The 21,545-nt window shown below is 38.1% G+C and overlaps 1 protein-coding gene across 3 annotated transcripts in view; it reads right to left on the reverse strand.

Annotated features, from left to right (window-relative positions):
- cadps2 (Ca++-dependent secretion activator 2) overlaps positions 1 to 21,545 on the reverse strand; it is a 142,297-nt gene that overhangs the window by 92,659 nt on the left and 28,093 nt on the right. For all 3 annotated transcript variants that reach the window (XM_039615160.1, XM_031742037.2, XM_039615161.1), the window contains exons 9-11: positions 21,087 to 21,153; positions 20,337 to 20,445; positions 19,641 to 19,841 (exon numbers count right to left, since the gene is read on the reverse strand). In XM_039615160.1, coding sequence (XP_039471094.1) covers positions 19,641 to 19,841; positions 20,337 to 20,445; positions 21,087 to 21,153 — 377 coding nt within the window. The remainder of the gene's footprint in view (positions 1 to 19,640; positions 19,842 to 20,336; positions 20,446 to 21,086; positions 21,154 to 21,545) is intronic.

Below are 21,545 nucleotides of genomic sequence, written 5' to 3' on the forward strand. Positions count from 1 at the left end.
TCATAAAATGACAGGTTACTACATGTGCATCACACCACAAAATACATTTTTTACCAAAGCACAATGAAATCCCAACATTAACACACAACATACAAACCACTTACTGCTAAAGAGACAGAGAATGAAAGTGGGCATCCTTGACTTTTTAAAAATACAACGCGCTGCAGCAGGGAGCAGTACAAAAGCAACTCCTTAGACTGCTTTTCGGTTTTAGTTTCCTTGTTTACACTAAATGATCAATTCTGTCACTAGTTAACTAACAAACTACTGTTAGCAACAACCTCTGAGCAGCAATCAACCAACCCAGTGACGTTATGTTCTGTACAGGCAGCTCTAAAAATTTAAACACGTATAGTTTAAACCAAGTCGCAGACAGTCTTAAATCTATGACAGTTGTTTTAGGGTTCCATGATGGAAATAAAATAATACATGTAGTGTTTAATACTGTCCACTTTAAATTCCTTTAAAACATTAAATCATTATTTATTTACATTTTCTAAATTTGTAGGTTATGTTTGTCTGTTATTTAATACTGATGATCTGAAACATTTAAGTATGAAAACTATTTTAGAAATCTTGGAACAAAAAGGGACAAATTCAGACTCCAGCGACAAAATTCCCAAAAAATAAAAAAACCCTTTTATTTAATCTACAGGGTGGGCCATTTATATGGATACACCGTAATAACATGGGAATGGTTGGTGATATTAAAGTCCTGTTTGTGGCACATTAGTATATGTGAGGGGGCAAACTCCTCAAGATGGGTGGTGACCATGGTGGCCATTTAGAAGTCGGCCATCTTGGATACAACTTTTGTTTTTTCAATAAGAAGAGGGCCATGTGACACATCAAACTTATTGGTAATGTCACAAGAAAAACAATGGTGTGCTTGGTTTCAACGTAACTTTATTCTTTCATGAGTTATTTACAAGTTTCTCTTTGTTCACAGCCATTGACATGTCGAAGAGGTTAACACGTGAGGAGCGGATCGAAATTGTGTTGATATCTGGTGAACGCAGTAACCGGGTCATTGCAGCAGATTTCAATGCAAGACACCCTACGAGACCACCCATCTCCCATGCTACAGTTAGCAAACTGCTTGCTAAGTTTCGTGAAACTGGTTCAGTGTTGGATTTGCCAAAATGTGGACGCAAGAAAACTGTCACTAATGAAGAAACATCAGCGGCTGTCCTAGCTTCATTCAGCAAGAGCCCACAGCGTAGCACTCGCCGCATGTCACTGGAGAGTGGCATTAGTCGAACATCCCTTCGGCGGATATTAGCTACTCACAAATGGCACCCTTACAAACTCCAGCTACTGCAGCATCTCAACGAGGATGACCCAGATCGGCGCACAGAATTTGCAGAATGGGCAAAACAAAAATTGGAACAGGACCCTCAGTTCACGCTGAAGATTTTGTTCAGTGATGAGGCAAACTTTTATGTGAATGGTGAAGTTAACAAACAAAACCACCGCTATTGGTCTGACACTAACCCACATTGGATGGATCCCTCCAAGACTGTTGGAACAACAAAAGTGATGGTTTGGTGTGGTATATGGGGTACAATGATAGTGGGTCCATTCTTCATCAATGGAAACCTCAAGGCCACTGGATATTTGAAATTGCTACATGATGATGTGTTTCCCTCTTTATGCACTGAAGCTGGCACATTCCCTGAGTTTATCCAGCAAGATGGTGCACCACCACATTATGGGTGCCAGGTCTGAGCATTCCTAGATGAACAGTTTCCTGGAAAGTGGATTGGTCGTCGTGGGCCAGTTGAATGGCCCCCAAGGTCTCCCGATCTGACCCCCTTAGACTTTTATCTTTGGGGTCATCTGAAGGCAATTGTCTATGGAGTGAAGATACGAGATGTGCAGCACCTGAAACTACGGATACTGGATGCCTGTGCTGGCATTTCTCCTGCGGTGTTGCTATCAGGGTGTGAAGAGTGTGAGAAGAGGGTTGCATTGACAATCCAACACAATGGGCAGCACATTGAACACATTTTATAAGTGGTCAGAAACTTGCAAATAACTCATGAAAGAATAAAGTTACGTTGAAACCAAGCACACCATTGTTTTTCTTGTGACATTACCAATAAGTTTGATGTGTCACATGGCCCTCTTCCTATTGAAAAACAAAAGTTGTATCCAAGATGGCCGACTTCTAAATGGCCACCATGGTCACCACCATCTTGAGGAGTTTGCCCCTCACATATACTAATGTGCCACAAACAGGACTTTAATATCACCGACCATTCCCATGTTATTACGGTGTATCCATATAAATGGCCCACCCTGTACTCTGACAATGAGACCTTTAAGATGTGATGGGACCTGATCATTCAGGATAAACAGTCACACTGTATGAATCAAAGTTGTTCAAGTGTTTATGACCGCATGCAAGCTTTAAATATCTTTTTATTAATTTTTTTTTTTTTTAAATAGTTAAAATTGAGCTTTCACACATCTGTTATTGGTTTCTCTTTACTGGCAAGAGATGGAGAAATTATGGTTGTTTTTGCTGAAATTAGCATAGAATTACCCAGTAATTAAATTTAGTTACGCAGTATTTAAAATATAGTCTGACGAGTATTTTGAAATTATGGCCATCTTACAGGAAAGGAGACACATGCTGACGGAATTACCGAGGGACTTTAGCTTGCCTAACATTCAGGTATTCCACAGAAAAAAAGACACAAATTGTGCTGTAAGTAATTTAAAGTATAGCGTTAGTAATCTTAATAACCAGTGTTGGTCAAGTTACTTGAAAAAAGTAATCAGTAACTAATTACTGATTACTTCCACCAAAAAGTAATCCTGTTACTTTACTGATTACTTTTTACTTTTTTACTTACTTTTTTTTTCAAAAGTAATTAATTACTTAGTTACTTGTTAAAAACACAATTTACAACCTGAATAGGTGATAAAGCGATAGATCTTTCAGCCCAATTCTACTTTTTCTGCATAATCCATCATACAAAATGTAATCAAATGGAAAAGTCTCTTTTTAAAACTTGTTTTATTAGTTTTAATCTTTTAACTTTATGCATCAAGCAAAAATTAAATTATATGCAACATTCTCTGACTGGAAGAAATTTGTTTAACATTTAAACCTATTTTCTGCACATTCCAGCACATAAAATAAAATATTTTTTTGTGTTTACACTCAGTCTTTCAAATAGATGCAAGTGAAACACAGCAGAAAATAAATAAAATCAAAGACTAGCGGTCCTGTTGCTCTATTTTCACCTGTATAGCAGGAGTGGCGTAGGCAGAGGTTTGCCCTGGTGCAGGTGTGCCGCAGCGGTCAGTTGAAGAATCCGCGAGTTTCTCTGTGAGTTTCCCATTCCGTGGTAGCGCACTCCCGGTGCTTGCTTGGAAGTTTAGGGGGCTTTTTTTCGCTGTAAAAAGAAGTTTTCTTCCCACGCACAATGGACAGTAATGTTTTTATCACTTTTTATGGAATCAAACTCAAAGTAAGGTCAGTACTTCCACGCTTTAAACGCTGCACGCTCATACTCTCTCCCGCACTCGATATATTATCCATTGTTGATCTGCACACAGCTGTTGTCACGAACGTCACACTCGCTTACGTCACTGTCATGAGACATTCTCGCAAAAAAAGTAAAAAGTTTTAGTAACGCAGTAACGCAGCATTCCTACGGGAAAGTAACGGTAATCTAATTACCGTTTTTGCAATAGTAATCCCTTACTTTACTCGTTACCTGAAAAAAGTAATCGGATTACAGTAACGCGTTACTGCCCATCTCTGTTAATAACTGAGTATGTAATTTTAGCGTAAGGAGGAATTGCCTACATCCAGTTCTAGCAATTGGCTAGAAAGACAAATTGAACTGGGGAGGATGTGGAACAGGTCAGTGTGATGACAGACAGAGATGTAAATGTACTAACATGTGAAGAGTGTGTTAAGAAGGTGAAAGTGTGAGGTTTGAGCTGCAGTATGGCTTCATGCTGAGAAAGAGCAGATGTGATGTTTGTTTGGAGAATGTTAATGGAGAAGTATAGAGAAGGTCAGGAGGAGTTGCACTAAGTCTTGGTGGATCTAGTAAAAAGTTGGTGCAATACATCTAAAGTGAAAGACTGGTTCAAGGTGGGTATGGGATTACATCAGAGCCCCATCTTGTTTGCCATGGTGATGGACAGGCTGCCAGAAGATGTCAGGCAGGAGTCTCAGCAGACTGTGACGTTTGCAGAGGACATTGTGATCTGTAGAGAGAGTAGGGAGCAGGTGGATGGAAGAGGGCCTAGAGAGGTGGAGGTAGGCTCTGAAGAGAAGAGGAATAAAAGACAGAATACATGTGTGTGAATGAAAGGGAGATCAGTGTAACAGTGAAGATTTAAGGACTAGAGGTTGTGATGGTAAATTAGTTTAAATCAAATTAAAATTAATTAAATGAATCAACCAAGCAAAGCAGTGGACAATCCAAAATTGAGGTGAAGAGAGAGTACAGGAAAGGTGGAGTGGGTGGAATGAGTGGCAGGTGTGATTTGTGACAGAAGGATAGTAGCTGAAGGGAATATTAAGCTCTACAACCTAGTGGCACGTGCTGTGATGTATGATTTGGAGATGTGGCACTGACAAAAAGACAAGACGCCAACCTAGAGGTGACACAGCTGAAGATTTTAAGATTTTCAATAGAAGTGACCAGAATAAACAGGAGGAGTCTAAAGGTCAAAGTTAGAGAGTTAAAGGCTGAGATGGTTTGAACAGAGGAGCAGAAACGGTGCAGAAGTGCAGAAGAGGGATGGTGGATATACTGGATAAAGGATGTTGAAACTGAAGCTACCAGGCAGGAGGAAAAGAGAAAGAGGAAGTTCATGGATGTCTGAAGAAGGACATGCACAAGATGATTCTAGGATGCTTGGTTTATTACTCTGTCTCTTTCTACACCATAAAAAATAATATGAAAATAAACAGTTATATGTGTTACCAGATTTCTTTTTTAAAAGAATATTCTATTAAAACATCTTTCTATGCACGTTTAGAGTTATGAACATTTATTATCACAAGTAGCAGCTAAACTTTGTAAAATGTACTCTAAGTATGTTGCTAAAGAATAAAAATTAATGTTCCACCAAGTATATTTACTTTAATTCAAAAGTTGTGTGGGCTAATTTTTACATTTATATTTATGAACTTATGGTACTATCTTGTCATCTTGTAAAATATTCTCCACAAATGTCGACACCAACTCCACATGGAACATTAAAGCTATGACAGTAAGGAAAGAAAAGTTCTAAAATGCCTCGTATCTTACTAGAAACTTGACAATACCCCATCAGCCTTTTATGGCTAAGGGGTAAAAACTCATCACCCTGCTGGGTGGACAGCCATGTAATTTGCCTGACTTAACTGAGGAAAAAATACCCTGGAATATAAATATGTTTTACAAAACATATGGGCATTCCTGAGGTTCATGTTACCACATAGTTCAGTATTATATAGAGCATGACTAGCATGATTAGAATTTTTAAAAATGCCAAAATATTGTCACGAGCCAACTACAGTTCATTACTGTTTCATTAAATATATTAATTTATTTATAGTGGAAACAACATCCGTCATGATACGTACAGATGACCAGTTATAATTAAAAAAGCATTAACGACAATATGACTACTAATTAGAGAGCCTTTCTCAGCTAGGCAGGGTACACCCTAGACAGGTTACAGCTCTATAGCAAAGCTATCACATTCACAGCCATTTAACTAAATTATTCAGGTACAAAATGTGATGTTTGCTCCTACAGTAGCCTAATAACACACAGCTGAGTTAAAATCTAAGCTAATATCTAATAACACAGTTAGACAGCCTTGTGGAGACGAAAAATTCATCTTTAAATTCATGGTTTTGTCTGACAAAAGTTTGAAATTCATAGAGATTTACTTTAATAACATATTTCAGAAAGAAAACTATTAAGTACAGTTGCAGGGATTATTGAAATGTTGAAGAGTTGTGTTACGACCCCTTCCACTGCCTGCGAGGTCTGTGGGGGCATGTGGAGCAACAGCACAACACAATCCGTAGATAAGCTGAGACTTCAAACAACCACACTGGCACTTCATTAGGTATGACTGTTCAACACTACAATCTAATTGGCTTCTAATCAGCCAATCATATAACAAAAACTCAGTCCTTGTTCAGATATACAGGAATTTTCTCACACAACCACATCCTAGGATTTACAGAGAATGGTCTAAAAAATCCTTTGAGCAGCACCTTTGTGAGTGAAAATATCTTGTTGGTGTGGAAGTTGCTAACAGGAGAAGGTGGTGCCAAATCTCTATCTTTAATCATCTCAAACTGGTTCGCTTGGGATGTGGTGAAATGGGATATTTTCATGATGGATGTGCAGATGACAGGTCTGCAGAAACTTTGAAATGCTATCATGTTAGTTTGGTGAAAAAATCTCAGAGGAATGTTTCCAGCACCTTGTTGAACCTATGCTATGAAAAATTAAAGCAATTCTGAATTCAGTTCAGTTCAGAACTGAAGAAGCTTCTCGGATGAGAGCTGAAACACTTTTCAGGCAACTTAAAGACGTCCAGACGCTTTTCTTTCCAAGCTCCTTAGTCAAGTAATTCAAGTGCAAAGGTCACAGGGAGGGTGGATCTTCTGCCAGCTGTCACAGGACAAATAGTTCATTTATGATTTTAATGCTAAAGGGAAAAAAGTGTATTCAAGACTGCTGAAAACATGATCTTCAATTGTCTGATTGTCTGTACAGGTGGACATCACTCAAAAAGCAGAAGGCTTTGGTGTGCTATCCTATTATGTGGGATGACTGCGCGAAAATGTGCAGTCAGTCTCATGTTTTTGGACACTTGTTCACAAAGGAAAAGACATTTTCCAAATTGAGAGGGAGACAAAAACTTCTGAATTCCATGGTGTTTCTGAGTCTAAGTACTGTTTTGTACGATACTGTATCGTTAAAGCCCATTTTTTTCCAGAGTTCTTGTTTTTAATTAACGGTTAATGAAAATAACTAATTTTGTCTCCATTATTATAGAATCAGATGAGCCTGCGAAGTTTGTATGTATCAATGTATAATTTCTAATAAGAAAGGAAGAAAAGCTCTTATTACTCTATCATTTTTATATTTCACATAACAAGAGAGTTTCATAGTGAAGCGTCCATTATGCACAAAATTACTTGAGCAGTCTTTACTTAGTATTTCATTACACTGTACTTAAAATTACTTACATTACAATTTGCGCCCTTCCCTGTAAAATATATGGATGTTAGACAAGCTTAAGCTACTCCATAAGGCTCACGCCTTGAGAAGTACAGCATACTTATGATGTAACATAAGGGGAAAAAATGTCTGGGAATTACCATGAAATTATGCTGTACTTAAAATTACACGCACTATAATATGTTACCGCCAAGCTTAATTTGACCTTTCCAACTAGTCTTTTGGCCCAGCTCACTTCATTCCAGTCAATACAGGTAACAGGTTTCAACAAGAAAGCACCAATTAAAAAGAAAGGAAAAAAAGAAAGATTATGTTTGCCAGATTATTTTCGATTGTTTGCTAAAACGCCATCCATCTCAGGTGCGCAACTAAAATGTAACACATGCTCATCTGTATCTTCTCTTCATGTGTATTCCTCTCTGTCCAACCTCTCTATACCCATCTACTCTGCGTTTCATTGCCATCATCACAGCAACAGTCACATCTATGTGACAACCTACTCTGAAAAGAGGCAGTGGCCCCTGATGGCAGGTTATTGACGCAGACAAAGAGGATAAGGACAAAGTGTTTCAGTTTCAGGTGCACATGGTTGAAAGATTTGACATGACCTCCCTGTCGGAGCAGAGCAGCTCTGGTGATGACAGAACAAACAGAGACGAAGACACAGACAGACAAGTCCATCAGCCTCGGTCTGGCTGATTGCAGCTTCACACTGTGTAGAGCTCAAAGAGACAAACTAAACTCTGTCAAAAAATAAAAAGGAGCACACACAAACTTTCAGAGCTCTTCCTCTGCATTTAAGACGGATGCTGAACCCCAAGAGCGTAAGATAATTGGACATTCTCCTCAGGATCATCCTTGATTTCAAACCAACCACCAGCTTTTTTCAAAAACACAGATGACAGGTGGAAACATCCCTTCAGGAGCCATTCTGTAGACCTGTCTTACCATATTAACAAAAAAAAAAGTCGATGTCTGTGTGAGAAAAGTGGAATTCAAGTCCAAAAGTCACAGCCTCCGATGGTTTCCACTGATTTGGACTTTGTTTCTGGTCCATTTCATTCAATCATTGAAATCATGTTAACTCAAATTTCTTTCGGACTTGGTTGTCCTTTCAATAAAGTTTGGAGGTGAGAACATTAGCAGCTTCATTGACCCCACAAAGAGCTAAGATATATGTCTTGAAAAAATGGTTTTCTCATTGCTAAATATAAAAACTAAACTTTCCCATAGCCTCTAATGATTTATCCTATTTAGGTCAAACTTAAGTCAAACTACTGTAATGCTTGAACTACTGGCGCAATCGAAGAATACCAGCGGCCCCCAAAAGCATCAACTCAGTGCTTCTTCGGTGATATTAGGATCATTACAGTAATCCCAGGTAAGGCGCCACATCCAAATCTCAGCAAATAACACAGAACACAACACAGCAAACACCCACAACAAAACAACAACAACAACAACAACAAAAAACATGGTAAAAGGAAATGCACGATAAAAGCTCCACTAAACTTTTTAGACAATTCCTCACACAGTAAAAGACATTTTCCAAATTAAGAGAAAAACAAAAACTTCTGAATTCCACAGTATTTCTGAGTGTACTGTTTTGTGCGGTACTGTATGCTTAAAGCTAATTTTTTTTAAGGTTATGGAATTGTTTCATGTTCTTGTTTTTAGTTAAAGGTTGATTAAAATAAAATAAAATTAAATGAATTAAATCGTTAAAGGTTATAGGTTTACTGTGTTGTTCTCTATGTTATTTGCCGAAATTTGGATGTGGTGAGGATTACCGTAATGACCCTAATATCACTGAAAAGCACAGAGCCACTGCTTTCAGGAACCGGTGAAATTCTTTCAGTTGAGCAAATGGTTCAGGACATGAACCAGGACATCAACTGTCGTGTTCAAATTTTTCAGAAGGAATTCAGGAGAAATATCTGTCATTTAAAAAGATTTAATTTGCTTTGCCAGTTGAAATTGCAAGTTTTACAGTGCTGGACATTCACAGAAAAGATGCTGAAAATAAAAGTTGCAAAACATCTGTCTAGCGCTAGCAACAGGTTGGGCTTTAGAGGGTTAACATTTATAAAACAAAGTGATTAAGATTGCATTACAAGCCTATAAAATCATTGGTATCCTTTTTTTTGTCTCGTCTCTTTGGCACAGAGATTTCTCATGAGTCTTTAGATAACAGGATTTTCAGTCTTTGCAATTTTATGTTAAAGGGAACATTATTGTGAAATTGCTGAACCTTTGCCCCATCTTTACTTTACCAGAAGAAACTGGTTGTCTGCCAGTTAACCTTCCCGCAGTTGCTTTTTTCCCTGTACTATATACTTTTCCAACCTCTTCTTGAACCTATCCCTGTTGTGTAGCTGCCTTTAAATTCAAAATGAGGTACTAATTTATACTAAAATAGTAAAACGTCACAATGTAAATATTTGTTATATTGTCTATGTTCTATTGTGAATAAAATGGGTTTATGAGATCTGCAAAATCCATGCATTCTCTTTTTAATTACATATTTTACAGTGTCCCAGGTATTTAGAAGTGGAAATTCTAACTACAGTGTCTTGCAAAGAAAAGATCATTTTAACATATCTAAAATATGCCTGGAAATTTCTTCCAGCTACTAATGTAGCTGCACCTGTAAAACATGCACATTATTTCTTACAGTGGGGGAAATAATTATTTGATCCCCTGTTGGATTTGTAAAGTCGCTCATTTATAAAGAAACGAAAAGTTTCTCATGTGTATGGTAGATTCATTTTGATAAAGACAGAACGAATATCATCCAAAAATCCAGAAACAAAACATTAGATGAAACTTGAGTGAAATAGGAATTTTTGAGGCCTGGACTTCCCAACCCGCTGGTCTAAAAGATATGTTGACCATTAAGTTAACTCAGAAAGATCAATTGGAGAAAAAGAGTCTATATGGTATTGGTATTGGTATGGTACTGAAAGTAGCTGTACATATGTGAGATGTAAGGACTCAGCCCTAAGTATACTTTTTCAGGACTTGGAAGTTGAACAGAAAAGACTTTATTACTGGCTGTTTGAGAAGTCTAAACAAACAACTGAAAAACACTACTAGAGAAAATACACTTCTAGGAAAACATAGGGAAGTCAGAGCTACGAGCACATGGCTATGAAGGTACAAGGGAAAACATGACAGCAGGAGATCTAAATAATAAATACACAACAGGTGATTAGGCAGAGAACGGGTAGAGAACACAGCAGGAAGTAATTAATACAAAGATCAGGACTAAGACTCGTGAGCTTGACACAACCAAAAGGTAAACAAACATGGAAACATGACTGACAAGCACAGATACACCAGACAGTCACCAGAATGGGGAATAAGGGTAACTCAAGATAATGGAGAACACGATCACTAGGCCGGGGAACGTGGGAAGATAAAAGGACAAAAGCAGATAAAACTGGGACACAAAGGAACACAGAAGGGAACACATCAGGAATACAACAAGACTATAACTATATACCAGCACAGGACACAAACGGCTACTAACATACAACAGCAACAAACCCGGATGGACAATAACTAGACAAAGCACAGAGAACACAGGGGAAACATGATAACGAAAACAAAGAATGAATCACACCTAATAACCCAGAATGGAACTAAAAACAAAACTTTAGAATCTCAATATATAGAAAAAGCAGGAAATATGGAAACTAAACAAAAACTCGAGACACTGGGACCAAAACCTAGGAACCCTTGTTTTGCTTGGGAATCAAATGGTTATTTCATCCACTGACATGCAAATCTACTTTCATTGATATTCTCTCTTCATTAAACTACCAGAAAAATCAGTTACTGCTCATTTCTTCAGGAGCGAGCAAACTTGCAAAATCTGCAGGGGGGGATTTCCCCCGCTGTATATACACTGTAGCCTTTTTAATTTTACAGTCAGCACAATGGCAACTTTGATTTTTTAAGTACACTAGTGTGTTTGCACAGGTAATATATGGACAATAGTGATAGTGAAGTGCTAACACTGTCACTTCACAGCCAGATTGTTCCTGATTTGAACCCAGCTGGGGCCTTTCTGTGTGGAGTTTGCATGTTCTTCCTGTCCCTGTGTAGGTTTCCTCTGCATGCTCCAGGTTCCTCTCACAGTCCAAAGATATGCATGTTAGCTTATTTGGTGATTCCAAATCGCCCATGGATGTGCAGTTGTTAAAGTGAATGAGTCTACAGAATAAAATACTGTATAAATGAATGGTTACAACGTGACATGTGGTCCAAAGTTCTTTGAGGGGTCAGTAAGACCAGAAAAGCACTATAAAAACAATAAATATATAAATACATTATATTTCTTCGTGTTCGTGCGCTTCTCCAGAAAGTTTAACTGCTGATAAGTCTGGTAACCCATTAGCTAGTGGGTTACCTTAGCACTGGAATTATTTAGGACTCTCACTGTAGTCAGAATATTTGGTTAGCAGATAACAGATCCACTCCAAGGCTTCATTTTCCAAGTTCTAGTCACCATTTACAAATGCAGACAACTTTAAAGAAGCCATTGAATTCTAATCAAATTCAGCAATTATGGCATATTGACCCAACGACATAACAACTTACAGCTCACATACATAGTCATTGGAAAAGGATCATCAAAAGCTCGTCACCCCTGCTCAATAATCCTTATTATAACATGAAGTTAATCTCATAAATGGTAAATAAACTTGCTCTTATATAATGGTTTTCTACTCCAGCACTCAAAGCGTCATGTCTCATTTACCCGAGTATTTGTTTTTCTACAAGTGCTTTCTATCGAACATTCACACTCTGATGAACACTTCACCCTTGGGGCAACTCAGGGTTCAGTATCTTGCCCAAGGATCCTGCTAACTGGAGCACTCAGGGATTGAACCAACAATTCCCCAATTAGTAGACAACCTGTGCTACCCCAGCCTGAGCCAGAGCCACATTATTATGCAAGTTATTGTCCCCATTAGTCAGCCAATGACCCCCTGTGTTTCTGAGTCAGATCTACCCCATACACACAGTTTTAAAGGCAATAGCAGAAATGCTCAGACTGATTTTCCACAACAGGGTTTTTTTTTTTTTTTTTTTTTAAATCAACAGATAACAATGGCTACATTCATCTATCTATATATATATATATATATATATATATATATATATATATATATATATCTATCAACAGTCTCAACCAGTCTGAACGAGCAACAATGAAAGACTGCTGACTGAATTCACAAATATCTAAAGGTTTTACACAGAAAACCATTAAATGTGAGAAAACTGTTGGGCATCAGCTGGTAAATAAAATGACCAGTTTATCCCTCAAAACAGAAAGTGTGGATTCACGGAGCAGGACAGTAACTGTGAGTAGGCTGATATGTGTGAGCCTTTGACATGGCTTCCATGTGTAAACAGCTTCATTATTAGCTCTGACATGCCAGTCAATAAAGTCTGATGCTGCTGTCTGTTCGCTGCTAAAGACAAAGAAAAGATACTGCGGCTCTGCTCTCATTGTCTCACCTCTGAGTTATTAACCTTCAAATAGAAAACAAAACCATCTCGCTCATGTTTAAAAAAAATTGCAGCTATTTCCATGGAGTCAAGATAGAACAAATGTGACTTTATTAATGGTAATAACCCATTTCACATGCAGTCATTAGTGAAATGTAACCCCCACATTGATTTTTATCAAAAGCACACCTGCAGGGCGACTGGAAATGAAGATGCAGGTTAACAGCCATGATCGTTATTAAAGTGAGAATGACTTTCTCTCAAGCCCATTACACACAAACATGCTCACACACACAGCAACACTTTGCATCCAGTTAAGAGCTATTTCAGGGACACCTTCCATTTCCTTTTGCAAACAGTGTGTCAGCACCTCTCGCGATTGACGTTTCAATCTATTCCATTAAACACTAACGAGCTGTGGCGAGAATGGACCGCAGTCACACCACATTACATAAATACAGCTATAATCAGCTTTATTTCACAGTACCTGGCATGGGAGGGGTTGAAAATGTGGACATGTCTTCTATATACAGGTAAAAAAAATGATTTGTAGGTCCAGTCAAGGAAGAGTAAAACAGAAACGTCAAAATGAAAAATTATACAAAAGATGAAAAAAAATACAGGAAAAAAAGATGCATGGAACAATGAGGGAAATACAGAAAAAGACAATTGGTTCATTAAGTTTTTTGACCACAAGAAGTTTTTAGGGACAAGTACAATAACCTCAGTTTGATCTGAATTTAAAAACACAGAATTTGAGGTCATCCAGGTCTTTATGTCTTTAAGAAATTAATGCAGTTTAACTTATTGATGTGTGTTACCTGGCTTCATGGACAGATAATGTTGTGTGTCATCTGCATAGCAGTGAAAATGTATGCTATGCCTTCTAATGATACTGCCTAAGGGAAGCATGTATAATGTAAACAGAATTGGCCCTAGAACTGAACCCTGTGGAACTCTATAATTAACCTTAGTGTGAAAAGAAGACTCTCCATTTACATGAACAAACTGGAGTCTATTAGATAGACATGAAACAAACCACTGCAGTGCAGTAGCTGTAAAACCTACAGCATGCTTGAATTGTTCTAATAGAATATTACGGTCGACAGTATCAAACGCTGCACTGAGGACAAGCAGGACCGACTGACCGCAGTACATGAGAACTCAGGGCTGTGTGTCGGACAGGAAGTACCGAGAACTGACCCAAGACTTTGTGGACCAAGGAACTGGTGGTAGACTTCCGCAGGCACAAACATCCTCCACTGCAACCACTAAACATTCAAGGTATGGCCATTGAGGCTGTGGATAGCTACAGGTACCTTAGCAGCTCCTTCAGTGGGAGACTGCAGCACCCACGATGTGGGACAGAGAGACTTCGCAGGTCTTTCCTTCCTACTGCTGTCAGACTCCACAACAAGGACTTTGCAGCTGATCAAACACACACATCCACACATGTGCAATAACACTAAGTGCAATTCTCTTTTTCTGACAACGTTGCATTTTATTCTATTGTATATAGTATGTTATTCTTATTATATTGTCCTATTCCAGTGTTTTTCTTAATTTTTGCTACTGCAACATTGCACTGTCCACTTTCTGCTGTGACACAACAAATTTCCCACGTGTGGGACTAATAAAGGTTATCTTATCTTATGAATAAAGTATTTCTCAGCAGACGATCAGTTAGCTGTTTCACAACTACTCTTTCAAGAATTTTTTAAATAAAAGGAAGGTTAGAGATAAGACTGCTGAGTCAAGAGATGGCTTTTTTTAATTGTTTAGCTACTGCCAGCTCGAAGACATGTGGTACATAGCCAATTATTAGAGATAGGTTGATCATATTTAAGAGTGAAGCATTAATTAATGGTAGAATTTCTTTGAGCAGTTTTGTAGGAATGGGGTCTAAAAGACACGTTGATGGTTTGGAGGAAGTAATTACTGAAGTTAATTTAGAAAGATTAATTGGAGAAAAAGACTAAACAAATATCAATGGTACTGAAAGTAGCTGTAGATAATGTTACATCTGTGAGATGATTATCAGTGATTTTTTCCTCTAATGGTTAAAATTTTATTTGGAAAGAAATTCATGAAGTCATTACTAGTTAATTGTTAACTATTAATAGCTCAACAGTGCGCTGTGGCCAGGCTGACTTTTTGTCAGCCTGGCCACAGCGCTGAAGAGAAACCTGTTGTTCTTATTTTCTTCAATTAGTGATGAATTGTAAGATCTTCTAGGCTTTTGTTTTTTATAAAGCAGCAAACTATTTCTCCAGGCTAAATGATGATCTTCTAAATTAGTGAGACGCCATTGTTGAGTTTGACAGTTATACCAGGGAGTTAAGTACTTCTGATTTGAGGCTCTCTTTATAGTCATGCGAGTCATACGTACTGAAGAAGTTAAATGATTAACAAGGTAATCGACCTCTGTAGGAGTAGCGTTCAGGTAGCTGCTCTGCAATATGTTGGCAAAAGGCATTATAGATAATAACAGTCGGTAAATTTTATCCTCAAACTTTGTACCAGGACTTTCAGAAAGACATCTGATGCGATGAAATCTATCCCCCACTGCTGTGTTATGAATTATTGTAAATTTAAATGTTATTAGGAAATGATCAGACAAGAGAGGGTTTTCAGGAAACACTCTTAAATGTTCAGTTTTTTATGCCATATGTTAGAAAAAGATCTAGAGTGTGATTAAAGTGGTGGGTGGGTTCTTTTACATTTTCAGATAATGTACTTGAATGTACAGAAGCACCTGTTAACAAATGAGACTGGTTTTTTGAGTTTTTCAGCTACGGTGGACAAAGCTAAGCATCAAGCTTTCACATGAATTAAAAAACTCCATCTAGGACTTAGGTTGATTAATAAGCTGGTGTGGAAGATTGCTGCCACCCTGTGCCACTAGATGTAGATACAATATAGATGTGGCTACTGGGTGCATTGTCCTTTCTTTGCAATTTTTATTTTATGTTGAAGTTGTTTTGTGCCCATTAATATTTTGTTTTTTATCTGTCTGGAAGCCGATACAGCCTCTAAGGGTATGGGGTTTAAGGAGAACATGCGGCTAAACATGTCACTCCTGGTCTGATTGTAGTTTTCTCTGGTCCTCTAATCCCAGAGTCTGACATAGTGTTGGCACACAGGTTACAAGTTACACACAGGTTCAATATTAACTTTAATGACCTCCGACTGACGTACCCGGGTGTCATTACTGCTGACGTGAATCATATTTTTACTGTATTTACGTTTACCCTTAGCCAGCAGTTTTAAATTTCCCTCAGTGTCGCCTGCTCTGGCCCCTGGAAGACAACTGACTATGGTTGCTGGTGTTTCTAGCTTCACATGTCTCAGAACAGAATTGCCAACTACCATTTTGATCTGTGGTGGGTGTATTGCTGAGTGGGGACTAGTGGTGAAACACATGAATGGGTTGGTGGTGTACTAGGGGTTTCTCTTTAAGATTATGTGTCCTCCTCACCGTCACCCAGCCATCCTGTGTTCCTGGGACAATCTGCTGGGGTAGAGCTAACGGGGCCTTCGACACCTTTGACTGCACCGGCTACAGGAGCCTGGCTAGCACTGGCTTTTTCAAGGGAGCAAAGTGAGTCTCTAATTCAGCTATCCTGGCCTCCAGAGCTGAAAATAGGCTACATTTATTACTGTGTCATGTTAAGAAAAAAGGAGGAAGTCATTTCGAGAAAAAAATGTAAAAAATGGATGAACAGTATGTGATGTATTAAAGAAAAAAGTGTCACCATTTAATTTTGTCTTCATACTCTCTTCCTTCCGTCTTTACCATATGTTGTGTTTGTTTTTCCTCTCTCACAGTAGTATGACCTACAATGCTGTTAAGCTGTTTTGATCTGACTCTTGCTGTGTGACTGTGTGATACAGAACCAATCAGCATGTGAACATGAAACCCTCTCCAAACAAAAAACACAATCTTAGAACCTGCTGTCTGATTGGTGTTCTGTAATGAAAAACTGTTCACACTGTGTACAGTGGAAAGAAGGGAGCAATATCGCAATAAAAATGTGTCATGGAAAAAGGGTGGCAGTGGATGAGAAAAAAAAGGAAAGAATTACATTAAATTCTTTAAATTAAAGACTGTCAGGACCAAAAATTAGAAAAGCATACAGTGATATCAAACTCTTCAGATTTGGTCTGCAGGCTTCAACAGAGTCCAGCTTTCAACTCCGCACTGCAGGCATGTCATGTGCCTGCCTGCTTCAAGTCCTCTACCATAATCCCTGTAACCAAGAAACCAAGGATCACTGGACTAAATGACTACAGACCTGTGGCTCTGACATCTGTGGTCATGAAGTCATTTGAGCGCCTGGTTCTCTCCTACCTCAAGACCCTCACGGCCCCCCTCCTAGACCCCCTGCAGTTTGCATACAGAGCCAACAGGTCTGAAGACGACGCTATCAACATGGCTCTACACTTCATCCTGCAGCATCTGGACTCCCCAGGAACCTACGCCAGGATCCTGTTTGTGGACTTCAGCTCTGCCTTCAACACCATCCTTCCAGACCATCTCCAAGGCAAGCTTTCCCAGATGAATGTGCCTGATCCCATCTGCCGGTGGATTGCTGACTTCCTGGAAGCAGCACGTGAGGCTGGGAAAGAATTTCTCGGACTCCCGGACCATCAGCAACGGCTCCCCTCAGGGCTGTGTTCTTTCTCCTCTGCTCTTCTCCCTGTACACTAACTGCTGCACCTCCACCCACCAGTCTGTCAAGCTTGGCTGCAGACTCCCATCTCTGCAGGACCTGTACACCTCCAGGACACTGGGGCGTGCAGCTCGGATCACAGCTGACCCTTCTCACCCTGGACACAGTCTGTTTGACCTGCTCCCCTCAGGCAGGAGGCTCTGGTCCATTCGCACCAGAACCTCTCGCCATAAGAACAGTTTCTTCCCCTCTGCTGTTGGACTCATGAACAATAACCATATGACTGTTCCCACCACTAACACATGACCCTACACTGTGTTCACTGCATCATTCCATGTTTGGCACTGATCACCACCTGCACTCATGTATATATCTATCTACTTAGCACTTTTAATTCTTATTTTTATGTTTATTTAAGCGTTATCCGACAGTATGTTTGCACTAAGTACCGCAGCAATTTCCTAATGTTGTAAACCTGCTCAACATTTGGCAATAAAACCCTTTCTGATTCTGGTTCTTGTAATACACAAACAGCAAGATACAAAGTGTGTGGGACTGCTAATAAAGATTTGATTTCACAATTCAGCTACATGGATTCAAGCATGATCTAGAAAAGTTCCAAAGAGCTTCTAGTAATGTCATGAAAGCCCATTACAGTCAGCACTCCTTGGTCTTCAAGTAGTTCTTTGAAGCTCTGAGTTGCATTAGGCTGACTACAGAGTACCAAAACAACCCCAGGATAAGGCTGTACTAGTGCAATACTATGAGCTATTCAGGAAACAATTGCACAATCAAATTATATTACATTACATTATATATTAATAATAAAGTTAAAATACTATTTTACTAAATACTATTTTGAGAAAAAAGTTGTAATTGTATTTTGACTGTAATCTGCACATACAATTATGAGCCGATTACAGTTGTTGTTTCAGAACAAACTGCCTCGCTGCTGTACCCTCTACAAAACGCCTTGTGTAGATGACTTAATAAAACAAATGGATCAGCGGTGTTGTGACACAACACACAACCTCTTTGTTGCAAGAGGGTGTAAACATTGATAACCTTGCATTTGTCCTTTACCAGCCACTTCATTTTGAAAAACACAAACTCTTGTTTCTATGTTTTTCCGTCTCACCAGATGCAGCTTATTCAAACCATCTTCTCAGTGCCCTTATACATACACCACACTGTGTTTATGTGCTAAAAGAGAAATCATTTCCTTTCTTGCTACTAAAACATTTTCTGAAGTAGGATTTCACTAATTGACGGGGTCTAGCAGCCGTGGAAGTTTCTCCTGAAACAACAGCTGTGATCTCCACATTTGGACTTTTCTGACATTTTCTGGAGATGCAAATACAAAATGTTTTCTCAAAATAGATTTCAATTTTAAACTCAAAATTTCAACAATGACTCTAATATAATGATCTTTGTATTATTCGTATTATTATTAATAATATTATTATTCATTTTGTCATTCTTCTGTTATGTGTTTTATTCTATTGTTAAGTGTCCATGGGTGTCTTGAAAGGCACTTTTAAATAAAAATATTATTATTATTATTATTATTGTTATCATTATTATTATTATCATTGTTATTATTATTATTATTATTATTATTATTATTATTATTATTATTAGTAGTAGTAGTAGTAGTAGTAGTAGTAGTAGTAGTATTATTACTACAATACTTACACCGTAAACGTTTCTTGTGTCGGACGTGGTACATAACAATATTCACATTTCTACCAACATGCTTCACTGTTGGGAAGTAGATTATGGGAATAATTGACAAAAATCATCAAGAAAATTTGGGATTTATCTTTCAAGAGAAAGATTTGTAACTGACCTGCTTTCATACATAACCAGTGGTTCTGGTTACAGTTTTAGTTTCACTAAAATAAAAGAAAACTAAAGGTTTTCTAATGGTTTCCATTTAAGAGCAACCACAATAATAAAGACTACACTAAAACTTAGAAAACAACAACTTACAATCACTCAGGTTCTGCCAAGTCTCTATAGATAAATAAAGATGTAGGCAGAAGCATACAACAGAATATGTAACTATGCACCTGAACTCTGTGTTTTACAGTTGTGGTTTGTTTCCCAGTAAACACTGTTTGATTTTAAAAGCTATTCAAAGCACTTTCTGTAGTTTGCTGCTTTTCATTTCTTCAATGACATTAAGATAATCAAAACAGATCCAGTGAGAATCTGAACTTACTGATGGGGGATGTCGGTTTTTGGTTCCCTCCTCTGGAGTTTGGGGTTTTTTTGGGGGGGCGGAGGATTGGTTTGTAGGACTGTCCAGTTGCTCGGTACATGGCCTGGACCCACAGCACCCGTTCCTGCTCATCATCACAAGCAAACATCACCAAATCGCCTTCCTTCAACATGTTAAAAAAAAACCGACCACCTTGCAGACCTAAAGAGGAGATAAAAGAAGTGAATGTTAAAGGGCAGAATAATGAAAAAGAAGCACATCTAAATCTTACTTTGTGACAATTTCATCATATTCCATTAAATCATTTCTTGATGATTTATAATTGATTTCTTTTTAAACTGGTCAGTAAATGTGTACTCCCTACTCTTCTCAAAAGTGAGATATTGAAAAGTCTGTAATGTAATCTTCAAAATAGAGAACATGGTTATGAACAACATTTAGCAGAGAAACAGACACAGAAAATTATAAAAAAAAAATTGCATTTAAACGTAATATTTAAACAGCTTTTCTGACAGAGTTTTGGGGAGATTAGTACAATTCCATAAATCAGAGTTGTTTTAATTATTTTATTGGCTCCAATAACTTTATTCTTTGTACACACTCAGTTTCAAGATTATCAAAATCTATCTTGCTATTGTTTTGACAAAGTTTCACTCAGATTGTCAGATCTCAAACAATTTGTTTTTTCGTGTCTACCTGGCTGAGGCTCACAGCAGTCCACTGTGTAGCCCTCCAGCTGCATCAGCTCCTGAGGCTCAGCCTTCTTCTCTCTATAGCTGCACATTGCAAATGTGTACTGACTAACCTGCAGGACAGTGACACAAATTCATGAGCCATCAAAAACACACCGACATACAGTCCTTAGACATGAAAGTTCTCCATGTTCATATTCTTTGCTGCCCCAAATGTGCTAAAAATATGCAACAGTGTTAAGGCTACGCAATGACTGTTAAATATGAATCATGTCAATGAACTTGTTAAGATTATGATATATTCAGACTGTCACATCTGATTTCAAAAAGATGGTAACAGCAAACTCAAGTCTTCACAAACCAGTGGGCAATGTCATGGTGTCCACTTTGGCTACACAGTGTCTCACTACCAACCATCATTAAATATGAACAGCCTTTAAACATTTGATTCCAGGTGCAGAGAAACAATATCTATACCTGAAGACGTTACAAGCTCGTGGGGGTAGCCTGTCACAAAAGCTCAGAAAGTTAATGCCAGCTTAAGTTGAAAAAAAAAAAAAAAGTCTCAAAGAAATTGAGACAACCTGTTTCCTATGAAGGCTGAAGCTTTCATATGTGACTGCTGCATTCTACCAAAACACTGCTTGAATCAGATCCTTCAAATGTCAGCCCTTTGCTGCTGCTGTATTACACCTCTGTCCATATCAATCACAGCATACAAATTCATCTGAGCAGCGTCTCACCAGTTTCATACCTGGACAAGAACAAAATATCTTTTTTTCCAGCGTTTCCAGACTCTCTGTCCCACAGCGTACAGGTATCTGAAGCACAAAGAAAGACAGTGAGTTACTCATTACTTTTTTAAAAACATTTTTTCCTGTAAAACTATAAGTGAACTTCATGTGCAGTACTGTGTTTCACACACTAATTTAACAGATGACTCACTCATTTTACCCATTTATATACGTCTCATTTTAGCTAGCTAAATAAGCTGGCTAAAATGAGATTAGATTAGAATTATTTTGATGGGTACTTAAAGCAGTTGGAATAGTTAAAAATAAATAAGTCATACGTAATAGTCCTGACTAAAACGGATTTACATCTATTTTAAACTATTTAACCTAATTTGTCAGTTTTACTATTCAATCATGTAAGACTTTCATGTAGAAAATATTTTTTCCAAGGTGAGAAATTTGCGTAAAACTTAACCCAC

The sequence above is a fragment of the Oreochromis aureus genome, linkage group 7 (assembly GCF_013358895.1).
Source record: "Oreochromis aureus strain Israel breed Guangdong linkage group 7, ZZ_aureus, whole genome shotgun sequence".
Classification (NCBI taxonomy): domain Eukaryota; kingdom Metazoa; phylum Chordata; class Actinopteri; order Cichliformes; family Cichlidae; genus Oreochromis; species Oreochromis aureus.